Here is a 24,029-nt window from a genome sequence, read left to right on the forward strand (position 1 = left end):
ACCTTGTCCTCTCTCCTACACACCCGATGGCCTGACGATGCCTCCCGTCAAGTTGGCCAAGGTTCCAGATCTTGTGAGATCCTGGTGGTGAGGCTGATGTCCCTTCTCCTCCCCACGAGGGTGACCTTACGAGGCTCTCGATTTAGCATCAGGCCCGCACTCCTGACAGTCTTAACGCGATGGAGAGTTTGCACGTTAACACTGAAAGATCACCATTTCGTGCCTACGGCTTTCCGTCGATGGTGTGAAGTAGAAAAATATCACTCGATACCAAAAGGCCAGTTCCCAATTTAGTTCAGGAAAAAAAAAAATCTGGACAACCCTGCCCAGATTTCCTCATTCCGTTCTGTCAGGTCCTAACGACCGCCCCGCTGACGAGCGGTCACCCGGCCGGCAGACGGCACAGGTACCTGCCTCACGGATTTTCACGGCAGAGGGCACGCGCAGGACCGAGATTTCTAAGTTCGGGCCCAGAGAACTCAGGTCCCACACGCGGCAGAGCGGGGACCAGCCCCTTTGCCTCTCAGGAGGCGGCTTTGCCGTGAAGCAGCCACAGCGCGTGGTGACGAGGTCTGACACCCAGCCCCTGGGTAGACTGCTGCGTGAGACCCTCACCTGGTTCCGTCTGTGCGACGAGGGGGAAACAGCACGCGCCCACTTGGGGTGAGGCACCTGGCCCAGAGCAGACGCCGAGCTGTGGGGGTCACGATTAAGTCACTTACTGTACCTGGTAAGTCTGGCCTAGAGGTCACCTTGGACAGCCTAAGTAGCATCTGGGCAGCACGCTCACTGATGGCCACGCTCCTATCCGCGAGAGGCATCAAAGGAGGATTCCGGAATCTGATGCCCTCGCTCCTGGGGCAGCAGGCCTCCCGGCCACCCTGCAACTGGTCCCGACGTACCCCCAGTCCCTACCTGTGCCGACTTGGGGTCAATACGTTGTCTGGATTTTAATGGCCGACGACAAAGCCAGTCTCCCTCGTGTCCGTCTCTCAAGCCGCCAAGCATTCGTGGATTTGGCACAAACAAGCTCGTCGCCCTTCCAGCCTCGCTCAACTTGCCAGACCTCAGTACGACTTCCTTTCAGCTTTCCCCTCTCAGGACCGAAGAGCAGAAATGCCAGAGATGGGAAGTGGTGGGTGACTGGCCCGGCCCTTGTACTTCTCACCCCGCCCCCCCCCCCCCCCCCACATTTAATTTGGGAAAGATTTTTTTAAATTTTATTTAAAAAAAAATTTTTTTTAACGTTTATTTATTTTTGAGACAGAGAGAGACAAGCATGAATGGGGGAGGGGCAGAGAGAGAGGGAGACACAGAATCGGAAACAGGCTCCAGGCTCTGAGCCATCAGCCCAGAGCCCGACGCGGGGTTCAAACTCATGGACCGTGAGATCGTGACCTGAGCTGAAGTCGGACGCTCAACTGACTGAACCGACTGAGCCACCCAGGCGCCCCAGAGAAAGATTTTTTTTTAAAAGCATATATATATATCATGTATATGGAGAGAAAAGTATATATATATATATATATATATATATATATATATATGTAAAATATATAGAGAAAAAATACATAAAATATAGAAAAACAGAACAGCTAACATCACCCACATATCCAATGCCCAGCCATAGTTCATTATCAACTCATGGCCCATCTTGTTTCATCTATAAAACCCCACCCCTGGGGCGCCTGGGTGGCTCAGTCGGTGAAGCGTCCGACTCTTGGGTGGCTCAGTCGGTGAAGCGTCCGACTCTTGATTTAAGCTCAGGTCGTGACCTCACGGTTTGGGAGATCGAGCCCCACATCAGGCTCTGCGATGACAGCACTGAGTCTGCTTGGGAGTCTCTCCCTCCCTCTCTCTCTCTCTCTCTCTCTCTCTCTCTCTCTCTCTCAAAATAAAGAAATAAACTGAAAAAGCCCCAAACGCATCCCTCCAGCTCCCCTTTCTCACCATCACTATCAGCCTTCATCTCACAGAAGCAGAAGCGGGGGTCATACCAAGGAAGGGTGAGCTGTCTGGGCCCCCAGCACTGGGGGCAGGTGGTGGCCAGGATTCAGGCCCTGGATGCGCATGCCTCCCCGGTCGCACCCCCACCCCCATTTCTGCTGCAGCCACGTTTCAGCTGTGCCAATATTTATTTAATGTTTTTCCTCTAATGGTCTCACTTTTCTGCCTAAATACACTTGTCCAAAATGGAAACTTTATACCTTCCCCGTAAATGGGAAACAAGCATCGTTCGTCACGAATAGAAGGTGTCACTAAGTAGGACACAGAGAAAACAGGGTCATTAAGCAGAAGCTCTGGCCCGCCCCAGGCTCTGGACTCAAGGCCGGCTGGCTCGCTCTCCCGAAAACGGGGGCCGGCAGCAGTCGGAGCCCCTGGTTCTAGCGAGGACCCTTCTCCGATCTGGGCAATCAGGAGGATCCAAACAGCTCTCTCACAAGGCGATCCACTGTTCATCTCATCAGTGCCCCCCCCGCCCCCCAGCGCACTTTTCAAAGTCGCTGGTGGGTGCTGGCAGCCATGATGCACTTGGCCCTCCACGGGCTCCAGCGTGGTCACAGCCGGTCACACCATCATCACTGCACGCGACAACGCGCACTGTAGCCCCGCAGAGGTCAGTCTCCGTGCCGTTCAAATGTCTCCCAAAAGGTGCGCAGCAATGAGATGACACGTTATCACCTACCCTGTGTCCTCAGTTCTGTGTTTTGTCCCAGAGCAACAGACAAGCGTCTCACGAGACCAGAGAAAGGCAGCTACCCGTGAGTCAAAGGAGCGTGTTATGTTCTGTTACCAGGGGCCGTGTGAAGGGATCGTCTGTCCCACGCTAAACAGTAAAACTCAGGCGGGAGAAATCGCCAACCCCCTTGGAAGACATGAAAGGCTGGTGTGACCGACTCATGTGTCACACAGGATTCTCATTAAGGCCTGGGCCACGGTTTAATTGGCAGCCTGTTTTTCTTTCCTAGTGGTTCATGAAATAATGGTGCCTCTCATGAGCGACAGCATCTTGAACATGACGACCATGGTATTTAGTCTGGAATCTCTGGCTGTGTGGGAACGTCCCCGCTGCCTCCCATCACACCTCCCCAGACGGGGCGCCCATCTCCTGAACGGGGTCTCTCAGACTTGGGCCCACAGCAGAGTCCCCCGGGGCGGGGCCTGAGGCTCTGTGTTTCTAATCTGTCCCCATGTTGCTGCTGCCGCTGGGCCACGCCCCAAGCGGCACTGTCTTATCCTTTCTCCATCACTGGATCCTTTGTCCTCAGCTCCTTTAAGCCTGGTGGGGGCAGGTGGGAGGGCCTAAGCGGTACCAGAAGTCACCCAGGAACCACTCGCTCTTTTGGCCACCTCAAGACACCTCTGCCGTCTTCGTTGCAAAGGGAACATTTGTAGAGTAGGCTGGGCCGGAAAAGCTCGAGGAAGCTCCCCCATCCTTCAAGAGCTTCGCCCAGTCTTATATATTTCTTCGTACAAACAGGTTCTAGCTTTTGATGTTGGGGTCAAGGCCCCGAATGTCCTCAGCAAACTGGGCTGGAATGTGTTCACAGTAACGTTTAGGACAAAACCTGGGACCAATGAACCAGGTACCCCCGTCACGCCCGCTCACACGCGTTCTAGCTGCCGACACGGGCAGACTCCTTTCCCTTGGGCATGCATGTGCCACTGGCTTAGTAAAAAGAAACATCTGTGTGCTTTTTCCTCAAAAAGAACAATCCGTTTTTCAAACTGCAAAAACATCTTTGAAATGGAATATTTGCCAACACTGTCCTCTCTCCTAAGCAAGAAGCAAGAAACTGTGTCCTCAGAAAGAACAAGGTTTTAAATGCAGACATTACTGTTCTTTTTTCTTCAAAAGGCCCAGATCTGCCCACATGTTCACTACACTGAATGTGGAAGGTGCTTTAAGAGACAGGAGACAAAGCCTTGTCCTGGGTACAAAACGTTTACTGCTTATATATATATATATATATATATATATATATATATATATTAAAAAAAAAGTTACAAAACAAAACGCCCAGCATGACAGGATGTATGGACATGGGCTTATTCAGACGATAATGGCTCGTGAACATGACTTAGAGCACAGGCCCAGGAGGATCATTCGCCAACACACAAGGACGAGCATGCTGCGTGAGTTCCTTACTCTGAGTTCTAAAAGGTTTTCTCTGCCTTCCATTTACCACCTGCAGTGGGTAATTAGTCCCATCAAAACGAGAAGGAATCTGTTCCGCAAGTGGCTCAGCCTTAAGGTAGGACGTGCTGCTCCACGCACGGGGAGGAGTGGGGTGCTGGAATCTACGCGGTGAGGACGGGGCCGAGCCATCAGGCTGACCGAGGGATCCAGGGATCACCTGGGAAGGTGCGGGGCAGAGCCTGGAGGCCGGCCCGGGGCTGGGGCGGGGTCACTGGCGGCAGGTGTCGTGGAAGGCTTCGAGGGTTCGGAAATCCCTCCACGTGGGGGGAAGGCCATCTTGTAGAAACTTCCCGCAGCGCTGGCACGGAGCCTGGAACAGCTTTATGTAACTTCGTAACCAGGTCTAAAAAGAGAAGTGAAGAGACAAATAGAAGAAATGGGATCCGGGAGCTTCCAATGTCATCCTTCCTGTCAAGCCTAATGATCTCGAGGCCAGAGGACTTAAGTTGGCTGTGCCCCAAAAGATAGCCTGTGACTCCACAGAAAGCTGCACGCGCCATCCCCAAGGTCGTAACACTGCTGGCTGTCACTTCTGGAGCTCCCCCTGCCCCTCCCAACTGAGGGAGTTTTTAAAATAGAAATTCCTGCTCTCAGGGGCAGGAGGTCCTCCCACAGGAGTGGCCGTGCCCTAGCGCACAGCCCGTGGCTCGGGGCCACGCGTAACCACGTTTCATTTCTGTGTCCCGTGTCTCCCGACCATGCGTACTGATGTTCTCCTCGTTCGCTACCGAGAAGTGGGCACAGGCACGTGTGAAGGAAGACGTCGCGTCGATGACAATGCTCGAACCCTCCACTGAGGTCAACGTGCCTTCCTTCTAATTTGATTTCAGAGGTCATCACTCACTGTCACAATGTGGCCCTTTGCACCTGCGGGGGGGGCGGGGGGGCAGCCTGGTGCCATCGGGTAACATAATAAGCGGCAAATACACCCCGGAGCAGTTCAGAGAGCAGAAATCTCCCGGGCATCATACATAAGGATGAGGCTCCCGTAACTCAATTCGCAAACTCAAGGAGATTCGCTACAAAAAAAAAAAAAAGAAAACTCAACCCAACCCACACCCCGCAGCAAAAGGCTTGCGAGCAAGTTAAGCACGTTCTCACTGTGACAGGGGCACATGAATCTCATCATTTAATGTCCTCCCGAATTACGTCCATAAGAGAAAAGTGTTCTTTGAAGAGGTAGGTCGAGTTTATTGATACAAATCCTTCTGTCTTCGTCGCAGCCGCCTTCGTGGTGGCCGACCGTGGCCCCCCGACACTGCCCCCTTCCAAAGGCCAGGTGCTTGCGGTTCTGGCAACAAACGTGAGGGGGTCGACGGATCACTCAGCTAAACTCTTTATCCTCCAGTGCCGATCAAATGCAAATGGTCCCCGAGTCCCAGAGTCAGTCACCAAAGGGAAGATGGGCACGACACGTGTTAGGTTAGACGGCGACGCTCGGTACGCGTCCGAAAATGAGCCTGCTGGAGGCTGTCGGCGGAACCGTCCTCCGGACACACGAAGGAACCACGACGCGCACGGCTCTGCGGACTGCCGGGCCTGCTTGTCCGCCCTCCCCAGCACCGTGGGCGCCGATCGAGAAGTCGGGTCCGTGTCGTCCAAGAAATGAGCGGCAGGTTCTCTGGGCAGCTCACTTCCCGAGGCAAACCGTGACGGGATACGCGGGCAGCGCCACAGCAGCTGGCTGTCAACACGGATTTGGACTTGCGAACAGGTAGGTCTTCTGAGTAGGTCTCCAGCTGGCAGCCTTTCGAGCATGAGCGGCAAAGGGAGTTTCGGCCGCGGTGGAAGATGGGCGCCCGCTGAGGTGAGGGCACGAGGCCGCGTCGGCACGATGCTGGAACAGCTGCCGGTTCCGTCAGGATCCGGTGCGGCCGGCTGACGGCCCTGCTCGGGCCAAACGGGGGTCGCGGGACAGACGTGGGCCGCAGCACGCTTTTGACTCAGCCCTGGGGTGGTGGGGAGTCCTGACTTGCGGCGTTTGCCGATTTCCATGGGGTAAACCTTGGGGTTCGACTGCAAGCTACCGACGGTCGAATAACCGGGTTGCCAAATTCCGCACGCTTCACGGGAGCTGGCAGGAGCCAACTCCAACACACCGGTGCAACGGCCGTTTGGCTCTTTTGGGGTCACTTCCCATCCCGAGCTCCACGTCTTGGGGGCACCGCAAGATGTATCTTCGTCACTGCTACCTGCTCAGTGCCAAGCACAGGGCCTGGCGTGGATTAGGAGCTCAATAAATATCTACTGACTAAATCAATGTGGGGAAACTGTGTTGGGAGATCACATCTGAAACCACCATTTGTTCAGCACGATAGAAAACACCAGTTAATTAAGTGGGAAACGGTTTCTCATAAATCCCTTCCCCGTTTAAAGGAAGCTTCGGTTCTACGCTGGCCCGTTGTGGGGCCCTGGCCCACTGTGAGCTGCCTTCTGAACTGCCTGTTCTTACTGGGAGGGCACCAAGGTTTCCATAGGAGGCTCAGCTCTGAAGCCCACTTACCATGAAGGATCTGACCACGACGTCTGGCATCTGGGGCAGCTGATAGTGGAGCAGGGCGGTGGTGGCGTGGTCTGTCACCTGGAACCAAGGACAATGAGTGGCGTTAGATGCCCCTCCGAACCAGCGCAGAGAAAACAAAACCAATGCATTCCCTAGATAGGATAAACCAGTCTGCCTCTGGACACCTCTTGGAGGAAAGGACATCTAGAATACAATCGGAAGTACGAAAATTAGCGAAGTTGGCGGCGGGGAGGACACAAGTGTTCAGGCCTGGAGGCAATGGAGTTGAGTTCCAGCGATGGAAAACCCTGGCGGGTGGGCAGGAGCACCTGTGAGGGGGGCGTGGCCACAGGCCCGCGGAGAGGCACAGACCGGGCAGGTCACGGAGAGGCTATGGAGCCAAGTCGCTGCAGGGAACGCTGCGTGAACGCAAAGGTTCTCCAGCTGTCCACATTCGACTTCATGTCGTTTTCTGAAACGCTTACTCATTTGTTTTGCAAGAGAGCGTGAGCTGGCGAGGGGCAAAGAGGGCGAGAGAGAGGGCAAGAGGGAGAATCTCAAGCAGGCTCTGTGCTGTCAGTGCAGAGCCCTCCTGGGGGCTCGAACCCATGAATCGTGAGATCACGACCGGAGCCGAAGCCCAGAGTCGAACGTTTAACCACCTGAGCCACCTCAACTTCATTTTTGCAATGGAACCCTTTCTCTGGCAGGGTAACTGGTCTTTCTGCTTTCTGTCATTCTCATTCTATCTCATAATTTGTAGTCACAGAGATCTTATGACCAGGAATCTGGTAATTTCTGATCTTTCTCTTGGGGCTCAGTGTTCCTATTACCTTTCTGAGGAGCCTTGACGCTCAAAGTGTGGTCTTCTCTCCAACAAAAGTTGTGGCCTATTTATGGCATCTTGGAGGGCCACCCCCCCCCCCCCCCCCACCGCACTGTCCCCAAACTCCAAGTAGAGGCTTTGCCAGCAGGGCCGAGGGCATGAATGCCTCAGGTCTACTAGAGGCATTTGGTGACCAGACAGAACGCACACTGGCTTGAAGCCCCAGCACTGTCCGCTAACCTTGATTCGACTACTTAATCTCTCTGGGTCTCAGTGTCCCTTCTGGAAAACAAAGGACTAGTTTCAGCTCCCCTGTAGTTCTGAAATTGGACACCACAAATTGCTAATGCCTGCCATCAATCAGCAAATTAATAGATTGTACCTAATTTGACAGTTGTGTTCACACTCGTGGTTTATCGGGTGGTCCTCACTAGGGATTCTCGTCATTATGAATGTTGTGGTTACGAAACAAAACGAAACAAAAAAAACCCCAGATAAAATGACCACCTTTGTGAGCAAGAGTAAACATGGGTCTACGTTGCATAGGTGCCTCAGTTTTCCAGCTGTCACCAGAACAGTAAGGGACAAGCAGCAGTGGGGTGAACTGATCAGGTGGAAAGAAACTCGAAAGGCTGCTCCAGGCCCGCAAGGCAAAGCTGCACACGATCTGGAAATCAGTCCTGCTGTGTCCACACCTAAGGCCAGAGAGGCCACACCCCAAGGTGGAGGGTGTAGGCCCCCTAGCTTACCTGAGCCTCACTTTCTCTAAATAAATGGCTGTGCGTGTGAAGCACGCCCCGTCCAGCCACAAGGCAGCCCTGCCTCTCTCCCCTCCCTCTCTGCTCCTCCCGCCCTTGGGTGGGCACTCTTCCCTTGCTGGACTTTCATGGCCTGCCTGGTGGCTGGCGAAGCCACAAGATGATGAGCTCTATGGGGACAGGGATCATGCCCATCTGGTTCATGGTACGTCCCCAAGGCCTGGAACATCACCTGGCTGGCATCGAGCAGGAGCAGGTGCTCAATACTTATTTATAGAATACAGAAATAAAAATGCCACTCGCCAGGGGCGCCTGGGTGGCTCAGTCAGTTAAGCGTCTGGCTCTCGGTTTTGGCTCAGGTCATGATCTCACGGTTCGTGTGTTCGAGCCCCAAGTCGGGGTCTGTGCCGACAGGGCACGGCTTGCTTGGAATTCTCTTTCCCTCTGTCTCTGCCCCTTCCCTGCTTCTGCGTGCGTGCTCTCTCACCGTCTCTCTCAAAGTAAATAAATAAACTTAAAAAAATAAAAATTAAAAAAAAGTGCCCACTCACTGACGGCCACATACCAGCAACACCTGCCCTGGCTTTCTCGAAAGGACAGCTATAGGTCGTGGATCCAACATGGCTGAGAAACTGTCACCGAAGTGACTTTCAAGAGAAGTGGTACTTACTCTTTCAAGTGCAGACTGGTTTTATTTTAAGCATTTCTGACAGACAGCCTTCTAAAATGAGCAACGCTTTTTTTCTTTTTTCTTTTAAACAGTAGTAATGATAACTTGGCAAGAAGGTGGGTGGTGACTGGGGGGGGGGTGAAATTAATGGCTACAAAACACAGCAAAGCAAACTGGGCCCCACGGCCCCTGAGCTTGGAGGCTGGTTCTTACCCACCCAGACCCCTTGCCAAGCGGGACAACCCATGCAGGTGCCCCTCTGTGGGCTATCAAATTTGCCATTACGAAGGAAATTTCCGAAAGAGGGAGTTTCTGGAGCATTCTTACCCCAGCGCCTACTGCTTGTTTCAGTGTTTCGAGCAAGCTCTGCCCCGCATATCAGTTGCTGTCATAGCAGGGAAGCCAGGCGAGCTGTCCACTAGTTCGGGCTGCTCCTCGCCCAGGACACAGAAAGCTCATCGGCGGTCCCAGGAGGCCTCTGGGACAAGCCTAGATCCGTCCGTTTCAGCAGCGTGAGCACCGGTCCTGGGGCTGGATTCCCCAGTCACACTGGCCACCCAGAGCCCACACCCCAGGCTGGCATGCCGTGTCTGGCTGCACATTTCCTTTGCTTTTCTTTGTACAATTTTTAACACGAATGACCAACCTATAAAGTTGAGCAGCAAACGGCAAGTGAACGGAGGTGGGTACTCTCCTTATTTTCATCTTACAGAAGAGGAGGAGGAGATTCCCGGAGGCCGGGAAGATGGCTAGGTCACACAGCCGGTGAGGGGCCCTGGGTGTTTAAGCCCAGAGGCCGCGAGGCCCAAGCCTAGGCCAGCCCTTCCCAACAGGCACCCCGGCCAGCAATCCTGGTTCTGGAAAAGGCACACGCTCCAGGTGCCCCCGGCATCATCTGCCCACACGCCCCAGCCTAAGGTTCTTGGAAAGCCGGAGTCCCGATGGGAGGTGCAGGTTAGGAGGTTTGTAAATGCGGCTGCTGGTCAGCTAGCTACTCTGGAGCAGAACTGGACGAACCGGGGAATGTCCTCCAGACACAGCTCTCGGTACCACGGCACTGTTCCGGCATCTGGCTCCCAGAGAGGGCACCCAATTAGCTTTGCTGCTAGTGGGCTGGCCATCTGGTCAAGTGTAGCCACTTTTTCGGATGGTCTAGTGTAAGGTACTCCCTTAAATCGCCCAACGGGGGCAGGGTTTTTTTTGTTGTTTTTTTTTTTGTGCTGCCATGATCAAATGATGTTTGATTTCAGTTTCTTCAACTCTCTGTCACTGATGACAGACATTGTAATAAAGGGAAACAAAGTTGGCTGATCTACTGTATGTCCCCTCCCTTCCTCACAAACTCCTCCGCTCCTGGTTCTGGGGTCCCTGTGGCCGAACTCCAAAGCACCAGGCAAGGCATGGCTGCAGAATGGGGGGGAAATTCACCTATAATGCTCTTCCTTTCTTGTCCAAGCATTCATTCAACCTTCAATGTTTTCTTGTTTTACACTTTTCAGTATTACAAGTCCCCCCCCCCCCGCCCCAGCATCCAAGGTGTGGGGGAAAAAACAGGCCCGGGGCAACAAAAAAATCTTGCTATTAACTAATTTAGGTGAAATCCACTCTGTGCCAGGCCAGCTGAGGCTCAGGCCCCATTGTAAGGTACAGCTCCTAAGATTCCACTGGGAGATTAAAGCCACCCTGCCCAGCAGGGGAGGCTGAGGAGGGGCACTGATGCTCCTGAGGAGGGGAGACCATTCATCACTCCACTCACCGCTGGTTACGAAAGTGCCTGCAAACAGATCAAAGCGGACCTTGAGCTGCGAGCCCCTGGCAAGGGAGGGAGGGAGGAGAACACAAGAAAGAAACAATAAACCAGCGGGATAGGGGACCTTGGGAAGAACAGGAGAGGGGCAGCGATGCCAGGTGACCAGTGAAAGCACCGCACAGAGAGACAGGGCCACTCAAACAGCAGTGAGCAGGGGCACCTGGCGGGCTTGGACTCTGGAGCGTGTGTCTCTTGATCTCTGGGTTGTGAGTTCGAGCCCCACGTCGGGGGTCTGGCTTACTTAAAAACAAAAAAAGCTGCCCCAAACCAGTGAGTAGACAGCCACGCAGGGGCTTGGCCAGGAGGTGTCCCTTATCGCCTCCAGGCAGAGCAAACTGCAGATGTTCTGGCTCAGGCTGGGGTGTGCTTCCCTCTCTATCCCGAAGGGAGCACTGCCGGGGAGCCTCTCTGAGAGTGATGTGCCCATCGCAGCCCCGGGGGGCCTTATCCCTCTCTCGGCGTCGTCGTCCTCCGCCAACCAGGGCTTACCGAAATTGTGTCCCCAGCTCAAACAGGTGAAGGTCTTCGTGCCCCCAGACTGGCAGGGAACTAAGCTCGGAGGGAGAAAGGAATCTTTCAAGAGCCCTTGAAACAGCTGCCAGTCACACTGGTGAAGGAGATGCCAGTCAAAACAAGTCTCCCAAGGCTCCTCTCCCATATTGCGTGTGAGCCTTTCTGACGTCTGCACTCCCGAGAGCGAGGGGTGCTCGGGAAGTCACGCGTTAGGTCGGCTGAAGCCACGGCGCTGCCTGCAGTGAGGGCCACGGCCCTGCGCGAGGTGATGCGCACTGCACAGCCGGGAAGGGGTTGGGGCCCGGGAGCCGGCCCGCACGGGTCTGGGTCTTGTCTGCTACTCAGGGGCCGCGTGACCTCGGGCACGGACTGCGTGAGCCAGTGCCAGGGAAGCACTGGGACGGCGCCTGACAAACAGCACCTACCGACCGTGAGCCTTCCCCTCCCTCCCTGCCCTACAACCCTTCATCCCTACAACCACCTCAGGAGGGCGCTGTGATGAGACCGCCCATTTCCAAGACAGGAAACAGTCGCAGGGAGGCGGGGTGACAGGCCCAGCCAAGTGGCTCCAGACGGCGGTGGCCCTAGGAGGGTATGGCCCCCAGGACTCCTGGGGGGGGGCAGGACTCCATGCCAGTCTCTTTACTTCCGCCCCAGTGCTTGTCGCTCACACGACTCTCTCTCCCTGTCCCTTTTGCTCGCTGCCACGTCCCAGGCGCCCAGCCCAAAAGAGCCCGACACGGGTGGGCCCTCAGGAAGTCTCTGGACTGGAGGAGTCTCCCTGCTGCTCGGAATGAAGGGGGGAAGGGGAAATGGGGCAAACAGCAGCCAGCAGCATTTGGTCAGTGTGTGCACGCATTAATCAAGGGCAATCAAAAGCACAGTGCTAACGAGTGGGGGAGGTCCTATGTCACCGCGTCGATTTTGGCACAGAAAGCCCAAATCCTCTTTCCCACTGGTGGCCTCTGGCCAGCTGTGGGGCAAAGAGAATGGGGGGGGGTCCCGCAAGGCTACTTTCTGCTTAACGTCGCCCTGCAGAGCCCGGGTTTCACGGTGACCAGAAAGGCTCTGGTCTCTGATCTGTAGAGGAAGAACCAAGGACAGAGCGGTGACAAGCGTAAGGGTCAGCGGGACACAGGAAGGGGACAAAAACTCTCAACATACTATCACTCCTCAGCAGTACCCTAAAGTGAGAGTCTGTCGTACAGATCTTCCCCGACTTACGACGGGCTTATGTCCCAATAAAACCACCCTAAGTTGAAAACGCATTTAATACACTCAACCTACCGAACGTCACAGCTTAGCCTGGCCTACTTTACATGTGCTCCCGGCATGTGTGCAAGCCCACAGCTGGGCAGAGCCATCCGACACGAAGCCTGTTCTGTAATAAAGTGCTGGATATCGCGTGCAATGTACTGAAGACAGTACCGAAAGTGACCAGCGGAGTAGTCATCAGTGAGGGGCGGGGGTCGCCCTCATGATGGCAGGGCCGACTGGAGCTGTAGATGTTGGCCAGTGTCACGAGACAGCATCAGACCGCTCACTGCTAGCGGGAGGGAAAATCCAATTCAAAATCTGAAGTGTCCTTTCTGCTGAATGTGTGTCGCTTCTGGTCAAAAAATCGTAAGCGGAGCCAGCGTAAGTCAGGGACTTGCTTGGTGGCCCAGGAATCGCCCTCGGGGCTTCTTGAGCTTGCCAAGGTCGTAGGCGTCACCCTGCCGAGGCTTCCGGGCCGGAGTGGGGAGGCCGCAGGGCGGCAGAGGTGACGGGGTGCCAGGCACCATCCCTCAGCTTCTAGAAGGTAGTCCAGGCTGGGGGCCAGGATGTGTGTGGTTAGAAAGCTCCCCAAAGTGACTGTCAGCAGCATTAGGGACCACAGGTGAACGGACCGCTTGCGTCCCACCAGCCGGTGGGAGCTGAGCCCGCACCTGGGCTCTGGCAGTTAGTGCCGCTCTTGCTAATGCGACCGACGGAGAGCACCGAGCGAGGCATCTGTCAGCACAGAGCCCACAGCCTGAGGCCGCCACTGCCAAGCCAGGAGAGCTGAGCGTGTCCCGCAAGGTTCACAGGGCAAGTTCAGCACCCAAGTGTCCAGAAGTTGCTTATTTAAAAGAGAGGCAAGGTAGAGCCCCAGATTCTGGCTTCCCTCCAGCCAATGCCTGCTTTCCCAAACTCTGAAGGGACCACGCGGTCTCTGGCCGACAGTAACATGACCAGAGGCGGCGTGCCGGGAAAGGTGATGCGGAACTGTCAGGAGACCGGAGTTCAGTCCCGGATTCACCACTAATTATCCGGGTGACCTTGGCCGCATCGCTCTCCCCGCTGGCCCTGGGAAAGGAACACGAGGCTGGGATCCCCGGCACCGGAGGTCGAGCTTTTCAGTGGACACAGCCGCAGGGCCTGACTGCACGCCCCGAGGGTACCCCTGTGCTGAGCTCCACCCTCAGGCCAACCGGCAGTGACACTGAAGCCCTTTGTTCTCTTAAAAAGGACGAGCTGGTCTGCCCCCACCCCCCTCCAGGAACGCGCCCTCCGCCTCCCCGCGCGGTCCTCGACTTCTGGGCCGGTCACGAAGAGCCTGGGGAGCCCAGCTCAGATCCAGGGAGACCGTCCGCCCAGACTGCTCTCGGTGCCGGCAGCCTCCTCGCGCGGTGATGGCCTCCAAGAGCTGTGCAGCACAGACGAAGTATTTGCTACTTGGTTGTAACACGCTGCAACCCAAAGGGAAAAAACACACTTCTGTTCACTGGATGTACTTTAATGCTGCGCAAAGAGAGCAGCCCAGGACAGCAGGGTCTCCACTCAGGGCTCTGCCAAGGACAGACCCACCCGTAAGGAGAGGGGCCCCAGCAACCTCTCAGAATGAGAACATTCTTCGTGGGTCCAAGGAGTCAAAGACGGGAATGCCGTGTGTTAAACGTTCAATGAGACAGCGATCCCTGCCGGCCACGCTGCTCCGAGGAGGGGCACGGGCTTTATGAAGAATATTTAAAACGGCCCCCGAAGTACTCATTCCATGAAAAGAGAAGCCATCATTATTTCCAAATGGGAATGCTATGAAGTCAGTCTTGAAAGTGCTGGGGGTGGGGGCGACGGGGCCGAAGCAGGGACAAGCCTCTAAAGCTGGGATAAAAGTCCAGTAGAGCGGAAGCTGGCGGTTTCATTTTATTATGTGCCCCGAGTCTCTAATCCGCACCCTGGATCTGTATGCTGCGGGATCGTCAGGCCCAGAGGCCCGAGGAGAGAGCATCGCAGTCCAGGGGGACTGGGGATTACTTAGACAAGATCGATACTTCCCTCTCTGCCGATGAAGGGGCCATCTGCATGGGCTTTGAAGGGCTTCTCGCTGTCCCCGGAGTCTGGCAGTGCCGCCAGGAGGTGGGGGGGAGGGGGGTGAGAGAGCAGAGGCAGGGTTGCCCGCGTGGGAACTAGACAGGTCAACACGGACGCGGCTGCTCCCTCTTGCTTGAAAAGTGGCCACAGTTTTGAGACGCAGCTCGGTCTGAGAAGGGTGAGACCTTGTCTACCAAGTATTGACCACAGCCCGTGGCACCTACCAGCGCTTCCATAAAGGAGTTTTGTTTGGTTTGGGGGTTTTGCCCCGATCTCTTTCAAGTTGCAGCCAAGATGCCACGGACACCCTGAAGGGAAGCCCCTCAACCCCCTGGACCTGAGTGCTGGTTGCTGACGGCCTCCGGAGGCAAACGACAACAAACCACACACACACACACACACACACACACACACACACACACACACACACACACACCACGGGGGACTTGGAAACACCGTGGTGTGGCGCCTGAGGGCCCGGATGACCTGGAGGTCCCACCCATGCGTCCCTCGGCCTCACGACATACTCCATCACTGCTGGCCACTCTGACTCCTCCCAAACCTGTTTTCCTGGCCCTTCTGTCCCTTTGCCCGTAACCCTCACCAGCATCTGTGGACACCCCAGCCCCGCACTTGCCTGACCCGTAAGCAGGAGCCCTGCCTGGCCCCAGGCTGTGTTCTCCGTGAGGATGAGGTCATGCTGGCCTCGTGTGGCCTCCGTGGGCCTAGCTCGGGGCATCTACAGAGAGGAGAGTGCTCAAAAAGGGGGTTCCGTGCTGGTGCCACTCACCTGGTAGGACCCTGAGTGAATGACAGACAACGTAGGCGAGATTCTATTGATTTATTTTTGGCCAGTGGTGTTCGGGGAGCAGAGTGGAGGTGTGGGAGTGGGAAAGGCAGAGGTCACGGGGCGCTGCCGGGAGGAGGGCCTGGGTGAACGGGGAAAGCCCAGGGTGGCCACGAGGGAACTCTCCAGAGTGCTGACCAGCCTCAAGCTTCTGCCACAGGCCTCGTGCAGGGCTGAGAGGAGCTGCACACAAAAGGTCCTTGACATTTCCCAGGATTAAGGAATTAAAGCTCTTCATTTAGATGAACAAAAAACAGTTCCATGCTTTCCAGATGGTAAAATGCCAGATTCTGTTGCTGGCTGCCAGGAGAGTCCAAGCCCAAAGACACCTGAACTGTTCTGTACCCACTTGGTGTGATGTTATTTTCTGCAGGAACAGCCTTGCAGTTAGAGAAACACATCCAAAGACATCTGGGCTCCCAAGAGAACCCAGACAATACCACCTACTTCCCTATCAAAACCGAGGCAACCGCAGGGAAAAGAACAGAGTCTGCAGAGCTGGGAGAGAGCCCCGCCGCCCTGATGCTGGCTGCCTTCTGCCCAGGTCCTGCTGGGTGGGGGAGATGGGGCGTCAGGGCGGAACACATTGCTCTCGGGCGCCTTCTGGGGATCACCAGAGGTGCCCCTGGGCCTCTCAGGACACGGGGGGAACGTTTCAGGTCCTGGGACCGTGATTCTATGCCAGCACGTCACGGCTGCCCAAGAGGCACTGCTGGGCGGTGGTAATTTTGGGTACGGCTCACTTTGTGCCCGGGTGGGGCGGTCATATGCCCGGACAGAACTGAAGATGGCTGTCGCTTTGGTGGGAGCATGTGGGTTGTTGTGGCAGCTGGTCTTTGGATTACCTCACTAAGAACACGTAACGTCAAGCGGGCTGTATGTATATATTTGGCCATGGATTCTGAGTTCCGCGTCCCTTCCCCCATAGGGTAACAGCAGCCATCACTCACTGAGCACTTCCTCTGGGCAGCCACAGTGCCAAGGACTTCTTAAGCTTTATCATCATGCAGAATCCTCACGATATGGACCCCACAAAGTAGGTTCTTTTTTTTTCTTTTTTTAAAATATTTTTAAATGTTTATTTATTCTTGAGAGAGAGAGAGAGCGCAAGCAGGGGAAGGGCAGAGAGAGAGAGGGAGACACAGAATCTGAAGCAGCTCCGGGCTCCGTCCGAGCTGTCAGCACAGAGCCCGACGCGGGGCTCGAACTCACAGACCATGAGATCACGACCTGAGCCGAAGTCGGCCGCTTCACCGACTGAGCCCCCCAGGCGCCCGTATTATTTCCCCTTGTAATGGCCCCGGGACCCGAAGCGTGGAGACGCTGAGTCCCAGCTGGCAAGTCCACGTGGGGGAGACCCGGTTGCACATCCAGCCCGGCTGACCCCAGAGCCTGAGTCTTCTCTACTGTGTCCACAGTGAAGAGACTGCGAAGAGGTGACAGTGAAGACAAGAGGAGACATGAGGAGGGGTCAGCGAGGCGGGAGATGGGCCGGGGGAGGAGAGCTCCCCTAGGAGAGGAGAGCGGTCACTGCGGGCGAGCACCCGAGGGAAGTCGGGGGAGCCACGGACTGGAGGCGCCCCATGCGCTCCATGCCCGTCGACTCAACCTCCCACCACTTCTCTGAGGCGAGTATTCGTCTGATCTCCATCTTACACACGGGGAAACTGAGGCAAGTCCGGCCACAGAGGGAGTAGCAGTCACCTGGCAGAACGGCTCTCAGTCACTGTGCCGGACTGCCAGACTCTGGAAGGGTCACTGCGGGGAGTGCTGAATGGGGCCCGAGACTGGGCGGGGGGGGGGGGGGGGGGGGGGGGGAAGGCGAGGCAGCCTGGTGGCCCGTGGGAACAGGGCTGGGAGATGCAGGGGGGACCAGGCTTCCCAGAAGCACTTGCCAGATTCTGGCCTGGAGCGCACGGAGCCTCGGGCCACCTGTCAGGAAGAAGCCGGCTACAGAGATGAGGCCGACTCCCTGCCTCCTCTAACGGCAGAGAGCCGAGAACCGCCTCCGGCAGGGTGGGCCGCGCCCTCCCCCTCCCCCCCGACCGTGGATCGGTGTAATAGTAAGTACCCGAACAAGGCTCTCGGGCATTACCACGCTCGGCGGTGGCGGAGGGCGCCTTGTGGAGGACGGTGTCGGGCTATCGCGAGGGGGAAATGAAAGATCAAATCTGTTCTGTGGATACTCGCACGTGCCCCTTACAAGAAAAGGTGGTGACGAAGCAGCACTCAAGCAGCAGGCGGACAGTGATGATCCGTCCCCGCCGCTCTCAGCGCCCAGGGCCCCTCGGGCTGGCGCGTCACGACATCCGCTCCCGTCTCCCTTCTGCTTCTCCAACCCGCTCAATACGGCCCGGCTCTCGGCTCGGGAGAGGCTGCCTCGGGCGCGACCCTGGAGTTGTCTGCCACCGCTCCTTCCCTGAAGCGAGTCGATGGCCCGGTCTAGGCCCCCGCAGGCCTTCCTCTGGCACCGCCCCTGGTCTGGGGTCGGCCCGCTGGCCCTCGCACCCCGTTTTATCTTTCTGGGAGCGCCAGGGCACACGAGGCAGCAGCGGGAGGCACAGGAACACAGTGCCAAATGCCGCAGTTCGTTCTGCGACCGCGCGGCCCGGGGAGGGCCGCGCTTTCCTCTGAAGCCTCTGGAACGATGACTGTGGACTCCGAGCTGGGCATCCGCGGGCTACGGCTTCTGTGCTTCCCTCCGAGTGGAAACGCCGCGAAGGATGCGCCAGCCCCCGTGGTACGATCTCTCCCGTCCCCACCTGCCCATCTCGGCTGCACACGCGCCCCCACCTCTCAGCCTCCCCGCCGGGACTTAACGCAGGAAGTAGCCGCAGATTTGCTCGCACTCTTCCTAAGTGCCGGGATGAAAACGCACACGGTTTTGAAACGAGGAGGCTAAAGATCAAAACGGTGGCTGCCCCTGCAGAGTTTAAATGTCAGGAAAATACGAACACGCCTGAAACCCTTCCTGGCTCTTTGTGCTTCTGCCCTTTCAGACGGCCCCCCATTCCTAAGTCCCATTCTCCGAGTCTGCTCTGCTGGAGACGGGCCGGCTATAAAAAGCCTCTGCGCCCTAGGACGAAGCGCACAGAGCCTCCGGGGCACCGCAGGAAATGACAGGAGCCTGTCGGCAGCCGTGGCCCCACAGCACGCTGTCCCCAGCCCTCCGCCGGGGGAAGGGGTCTAATGAGGAAGCGGGAAAGGGCCTACTGACAGTCCCCGCTGCAGACAAAAGGCAGGCCACATTTCGATTCACGTGGGGGGACTTGCGACAGGACCTCGTGTGCCTGTCTTTGACCCAGGGAGTCCCGCGCACGCGGCCTGAGGAGGATTTGACAGGCGTGTGCTTCTATTCTCTTAGCTCCTGACATTATCTTCCGGGAATAAAAAGGCAAGTGTGAGCTCCGCGCGGCTCTGTGAAGCAGCCCCCCTCCCACCACCTTGCTTTGTCACATCGAGGGCAAGACCCGGGAGGGGTCCCACCTTCCCAGCACGCCTCTCTCTGCGGCCGCCGCGGCTGCTTGCGGGCAGGGAAATACACAATCCGCGGTAACTGCCACCACATGGCGAAGGAAGTCCTGGCGCTCTGCGGCACAGCAATGCTGGGAGAGGGTGCCTCCCGCCGTTCGAGGAGGCCGGGGCCGGCGGCACACAGCTGCGGCACCTGTCACCACGGGCACTGTTTTCTGCCAGGGAGAGCCCCTCTTACCGATGACCAAGGATGCTCCTTGACCGTGTCACTGTCGTCTGAAAATGCACTCTGCTCCTGATTCGGGTCCGGCCTTTCCGGACAGTGGGGATAACTAGCCCTCCCCTGCCTGGTCCACCTGCGTGGGTGTCAGAGGGCCGACGCCAGGCAGGAGGGGACGTTTTCCGCGGCACTGTCAGTTGCTTTCTGGGGACTGCTACCAGTAACGTTGATCGGGAACACCCGAAATCTAAGTGGGTGGACAAGCAGCAAATAGGATTCTGAGACAAAGCGGAGACTAAAAGGGAGAGTTTAGAAGTGTTGCCCCCTAACTCTTCTCTGTTGGCATTCTGAGTCTGAAATGCCAAATAGCATACCATAAATCGCACCAGATCCTCAGAACCCGCAGCAAAGTGGCCCCAGCTTTGCTCTATCGTGCGGTGTGTCCCCTGTCCCCCAACGCGGCCCGAGACTCACACAGAAAAATAAGCAAGGTACCGTCCTGCCCCTTCGTGAGCGAGGCCACACTATGTGTCCCCATCCTCCCCACCAGCGTCTAACGCAAACACAGGACTTTTTAAACAAAACCCCAAACCCTTTCCATGTGATGATGATTAGTTAAAAGCTTCCCTGATAAAAGATTGAGCTTAATTCTATACTATTTTCCAGTATCTTCCTTACACTGACAGCAAACAGACAATGTTTTAGTCGGGAAGCCAGAGGACTCTTTAACCCGCAAACCCTTACCTGCCCCTGGAACAGGGAAAGGACTCTTGACTCCCTGTAATCAGAGGGTACCATCACCTATCCCCAAATTACGGCTCGTTAATTGAGTACAGGTCAGTATCAGAGGTCAAGTCCATTTAGGTAACAACAGTCGAAGGTACGGATGACAAGGAGCGTCACAAAGGGCTCTGCCCACGTACGACGCGCCGATCAGCAGTTGAGGTAAAACCCCCATCCCTACAAATGCGTTTGCTTCTCCTGCTTCAGACGCGTTACATAAACTACGAGGGAGGAACTGGGGGGGGGGGGGGCTCTCCACGTCTCTGGCTAGACTAATATCAAATTTTAAACACTGCTTCTGTGTGTGTTTGTGGTTTTAAACAAATACAAAGAGTGCTTGGCGGGTTATTTTTAGGGGAGGTAGAATAAAAATACAGCACTGTCTCTTCACGTCTATGCCTGACCAAATCTGTGTCTCACACATTTTACAACTTCCTAATAAACTTTACGCTCGCATTCAAAAATACTTAATACTACACAGAACATTAAAATACACACACACACACACACACACACACACACACACACACATATATATATGCAAAGGCAAGCATGTGCAAGCCCTTGTCACACGGGGTATTTGTATGGAAATTGGACCATTGTCAAAAGGCCAGGTTATGGTCTGCAATGCTCATGGCTCCCCGAAGCCACCACCTGCCTGTGCGGAGCCCGGGGAAGGGAGCTCATCGCAATACCACAGAGGGACACCGAGAGGAAGCAGGTTAAAAAAACAAAGCCACTTTAATGCTCCTCACTATCGAAGCGACACACCGTGCAAGATAATGACGGCTGTCCTTTCTCTTTAGAATGCTTTTCCACAGCTGCTGGGGGAAAACTGACGAACGCAGTCAGCCTGGATCAAGTCGGCACTCAAGGCTGAGACCTTACGCATGCTCAACAAGTACGTGCCGCAGGTATGGTCGCTTAGATAAGGACGCTACGACTCACGTGCAGCAGCCTGCCCGTGACCACACACATTTTCCTGCAGGCTCTGGGCCGAGAGTCGGCGGCTCGTTTCTCCATTCTCCTTCTAGCTAGCTCAGCTGGGTAAAGGAGTGTTAGAGGAGTCAAGACCATCATTTTCTTTTTAAAATAAACTCAATTTTGGACTAGAAAAGTTGCAACGATGGTGCAGGCAGCCGCCACGTACCCCTCGCCCAGTTTCCCCCTGTTAATATCCTTCACGACCGGGTACCCTTGGCACAACTAAGAAACCAGCATTGGTTACTTACTATTGATTCAACTCATTTTGTCATTAACATCCTCTTTTTGTTTCAGGATCCAACCCAGGACTGCATGTCCTATTTGACTGTGATAAGATCGTGAAGCTTTAGGGGCGCCTGGGTGGCTCAGACGGTTAAGCGTCTCACTTCGGCTCAGGTCATGATCTCACGGTTCATGGGTTTGAGCCCCGGGTAGGGTTCTGTGCTGACAGCTCGGAGCCCGGGGCCTGCTTCGGATTCTGTGTCTCCCTCTCTCTCCGCCCCTTCCCTTGCTCATACTGTCTCTCTCTCAAAAAACATTAAAAAAGAAAAAAAAAAAGATTGTGAAACTAATGCTTTTACAGGCTCCCTAAATGTGTGGTGTTGTGTCTCAGACCCCTCTCCTAGCCCCAGGCATCTGTCCTGTCTTAGCCTTTCACGTACAAGGTCCAGGGAACAACGTGAAGTGATGTATTAAACACCATTAGAGGGCTGGTCCATTATGCTGCTTTGATACAAAAGCCTTAAGCTCACTGCTTAATGGGGACGGGGTCTCCTTTCGGGGTGATGAAAAGGTTTTGGGAGTAGAGGGTTCCACAGCACCACAAAGGTTCTACAAATCACAGAATTGTGTTAATTTTATGTTGTCTGAATTTCACCTGCGTTACAAAAACAAAAAAAAAAAAAAAAAAACAAACCTCCGTGCTCTCCCTCTGAGCTACCTGGCATCCCTTGGACGCAACTATGACTCAAGTGGAAATGATGTGGGCTCAGCTTTCAAAACCGTGTCCCTCCTCTGCACCAATCCCTTCAATGGAATCGAGAATAAGATCCAAATTCTGCAGCAGGACCTAGAGGCACCTGCCCAGCCTGGGCTCTGCCTCTCTGCTCCACTGCACGCTCCGATGGCCCAGCCTTCGATGGTTCTTAGAACGTGCTCCTCAACACCAGGTTTCTGGGCTGCCGCTTCTGTGGCCCGCCAAGCGTCTCCCGTGGCTCTCCGCACGACCGGCGCGTCTCGTGAGGTGCCCGTCCTGTTAGGTTTTGCCCCATAAAGTCCTCCTGGCACCGCCCCAACGAGAGGGGCCCCTCCTGTTCTGGATTTCGGGCCCTCATTAACAACCCAGAGTCGTCATCTTCCTCGTCTGTCTCGTTTTCCCTTGTATCCCTAGCACCTCGCGCTAGGTGCCTGGCACATGGCAAAAGGGGCTCAATAAATAACTGTTGCTGAGCCGGATGAGGCAGCAGAGGAAATTGCAACCAACTCCATCATGTCCACTGCCGAATGAAAGCAGAGACGGGGGATGGCTGAGGGCAGGGGAAAGTAGCTGGTACCCCGCAGGGGGGGAAACGGCTGGGGCGCTGTGGGGGGGTGCGGGGAGCCCACGTAAGCCCCAGGTGCTGAGCTGCTCCGGGGAAGGGCCCCTTCCGCCATCAGAAGCTGGGAGAGGATCTTCTGTAGTCACATTGCCTTTCTTCCGACATTTCCCAAACACCATTTCGTGGGGAAGCCCGACAGTGGAAAAAGAAGTCACCAGAGTGTTGGGTGGGGGTGGGGGTAGGGTGAAGACGGGGCCAGCCTGCCTCTCTCAGCCTGTGCTAGGCACCTGCGTAGACCACAGGGCTCTGAGGAACGGAGCTTAAAAACTGGGTTAGCTTGGAACTCAAAAGCCTCTGTGTTTTTCTTTTGTCTTTTTTTTTTTTTTTAAGGGCTGATTTCTGTACAGCAAAACTCACCCTTTGTAGGTGTGAGAGAACAGGAAAAAATACATGTATTTTTTTCATCTCCGTCCCTGGTTCCTGGCATAGAGCTCCTGAAACCCTAAGCGACAGAGTGCTAGGGGTATCTCTCGTTCTGATGAGGGGACCATGGGTGGGCATCTGGATGGGGGCTGGTCACCAGAAAGACCAAGCCATGATCAGAGTAATTAGAGGCTTAGAATTTTCTGTCCCATCCCCCATCCTCCAGAGAAAGGGAGTGGGGCTGGAAACAGAGTTAATGATGGAGTATGTCTGCGTGAGGGGGCCTCCATGAACTCCCAGCAGCACAGGGGCGCTGGGCTGGCTCAGTTGGTGGACTCTTGATCTCAAGAGCTGTGAGTTCGAGCCCCACGCTGGGTGTAGAGATTACTTAAAAATAAAATCTTGGGGCGCCTGGGTGGCTCAGTAGGTTAAGCATCCGACTTCGGCTCAGGTCACGATCTCACGGTTCGTGGGTTCGAGCCCCGCATCAGGCTCTGTGCTGACAGCTCGGAGCCTGGAGCCTGTTTCAGATTCTGTGTCTCCCTCTCTCTCTGCCCCTCCCCCACTCGTGCTCTGTCTCCCTCTGTCTCAAAAATAAACATTAAAAAATTTAAAAAAAAAAATAGGGGCGCCTGGGTGGCGCAGTCAGTCGGTTAAGCGTCCGACTTCAGCTAGGTCACAATCTCGCGGTCCCTGAGTTCGAGCCCCGTGTCAGGCTCTGGGCTGATGGCTCAGAGCCTGGAGCCTGTTTCTGATTCTGTGTCTCCCTCTCTCTCTGCCCCTCCCCCGTTCATGCTCTGTCTCTCTCTGTCCCAAAAATAAATAAACGTTGAAAAAAAAAATTAAAAAAAAAAAAATTAAAAAAAAATAAAGAAAGAAAGAAAAGAAAATCTTAAAATCCCAGTAGTACAGGGCTCGGGGCGCTTCCAGACTGGCCAACACAACCCCAGAAGGGTGATGTGCCCCCACTCCACAGGGACAGAAGCGTCTGTGCTTGAGACCCTCCCAGACCTTGCCCTGTGTGCCTCTTCATCTGGCTGTTCACCTGTATCCTTTCTCGGGTCCTTTAATAAACAGGGAGGAGTTAAGTAGGCATGTCCCTGAGTTGCGCGAGCTGCTCTGGCGAATTAACAGATGGGCGCCGGG

At 55.3% G+C, this 24,029-nt stretch overlaps 1 protein-coding gene across 9 annotated transcripts in view; it reads right to left on the bottom strand.

The window, feature by feature from the left end:
- The window catches only part of MED27 (mediator complex subunit 27), a 249,192-nt gene that overhangs the window by 44,605 nt on the left and 180,558 nt on the right, over positions 1–24,029 (bottom strand). For 4 of the 9 annotated variants that reach the window (XM_045043254.1, XM_045043253.1, XM_019816686.3 and 1 more), the window contains one exon: positions 6,705–6,782. In XM_045043254.1, the coding sequence (XP_044899189.1) occupies positions 6,705–6,782 (78 nt within the window). Of the gene's footprint in view, positions 1–793; positions 1,097–2,116; positions 4,545–6,251; positions 6,417–6,704; positions 6,783–24,029 lie in introns of those variants that run through there. The other 5 variants (XM_003995980.5, XM_003995979.5, XM_045043255.1 and 2 more) reach the window with 4 other exon arrangements.

The sequence above is a fragment of the Felis catus genome, chromosome D4 (assembly GCF_018350175.1).
Source record: "Felis catus isolate Fca126 chromosome D4, F.catus_Fca126_mat1.0, whole genome shotgun sequence".
NCBI lineage: Eukaryota > Metazoa > Chordata > Mammalia > Carnivora > Felidae > Felis > Felis catus.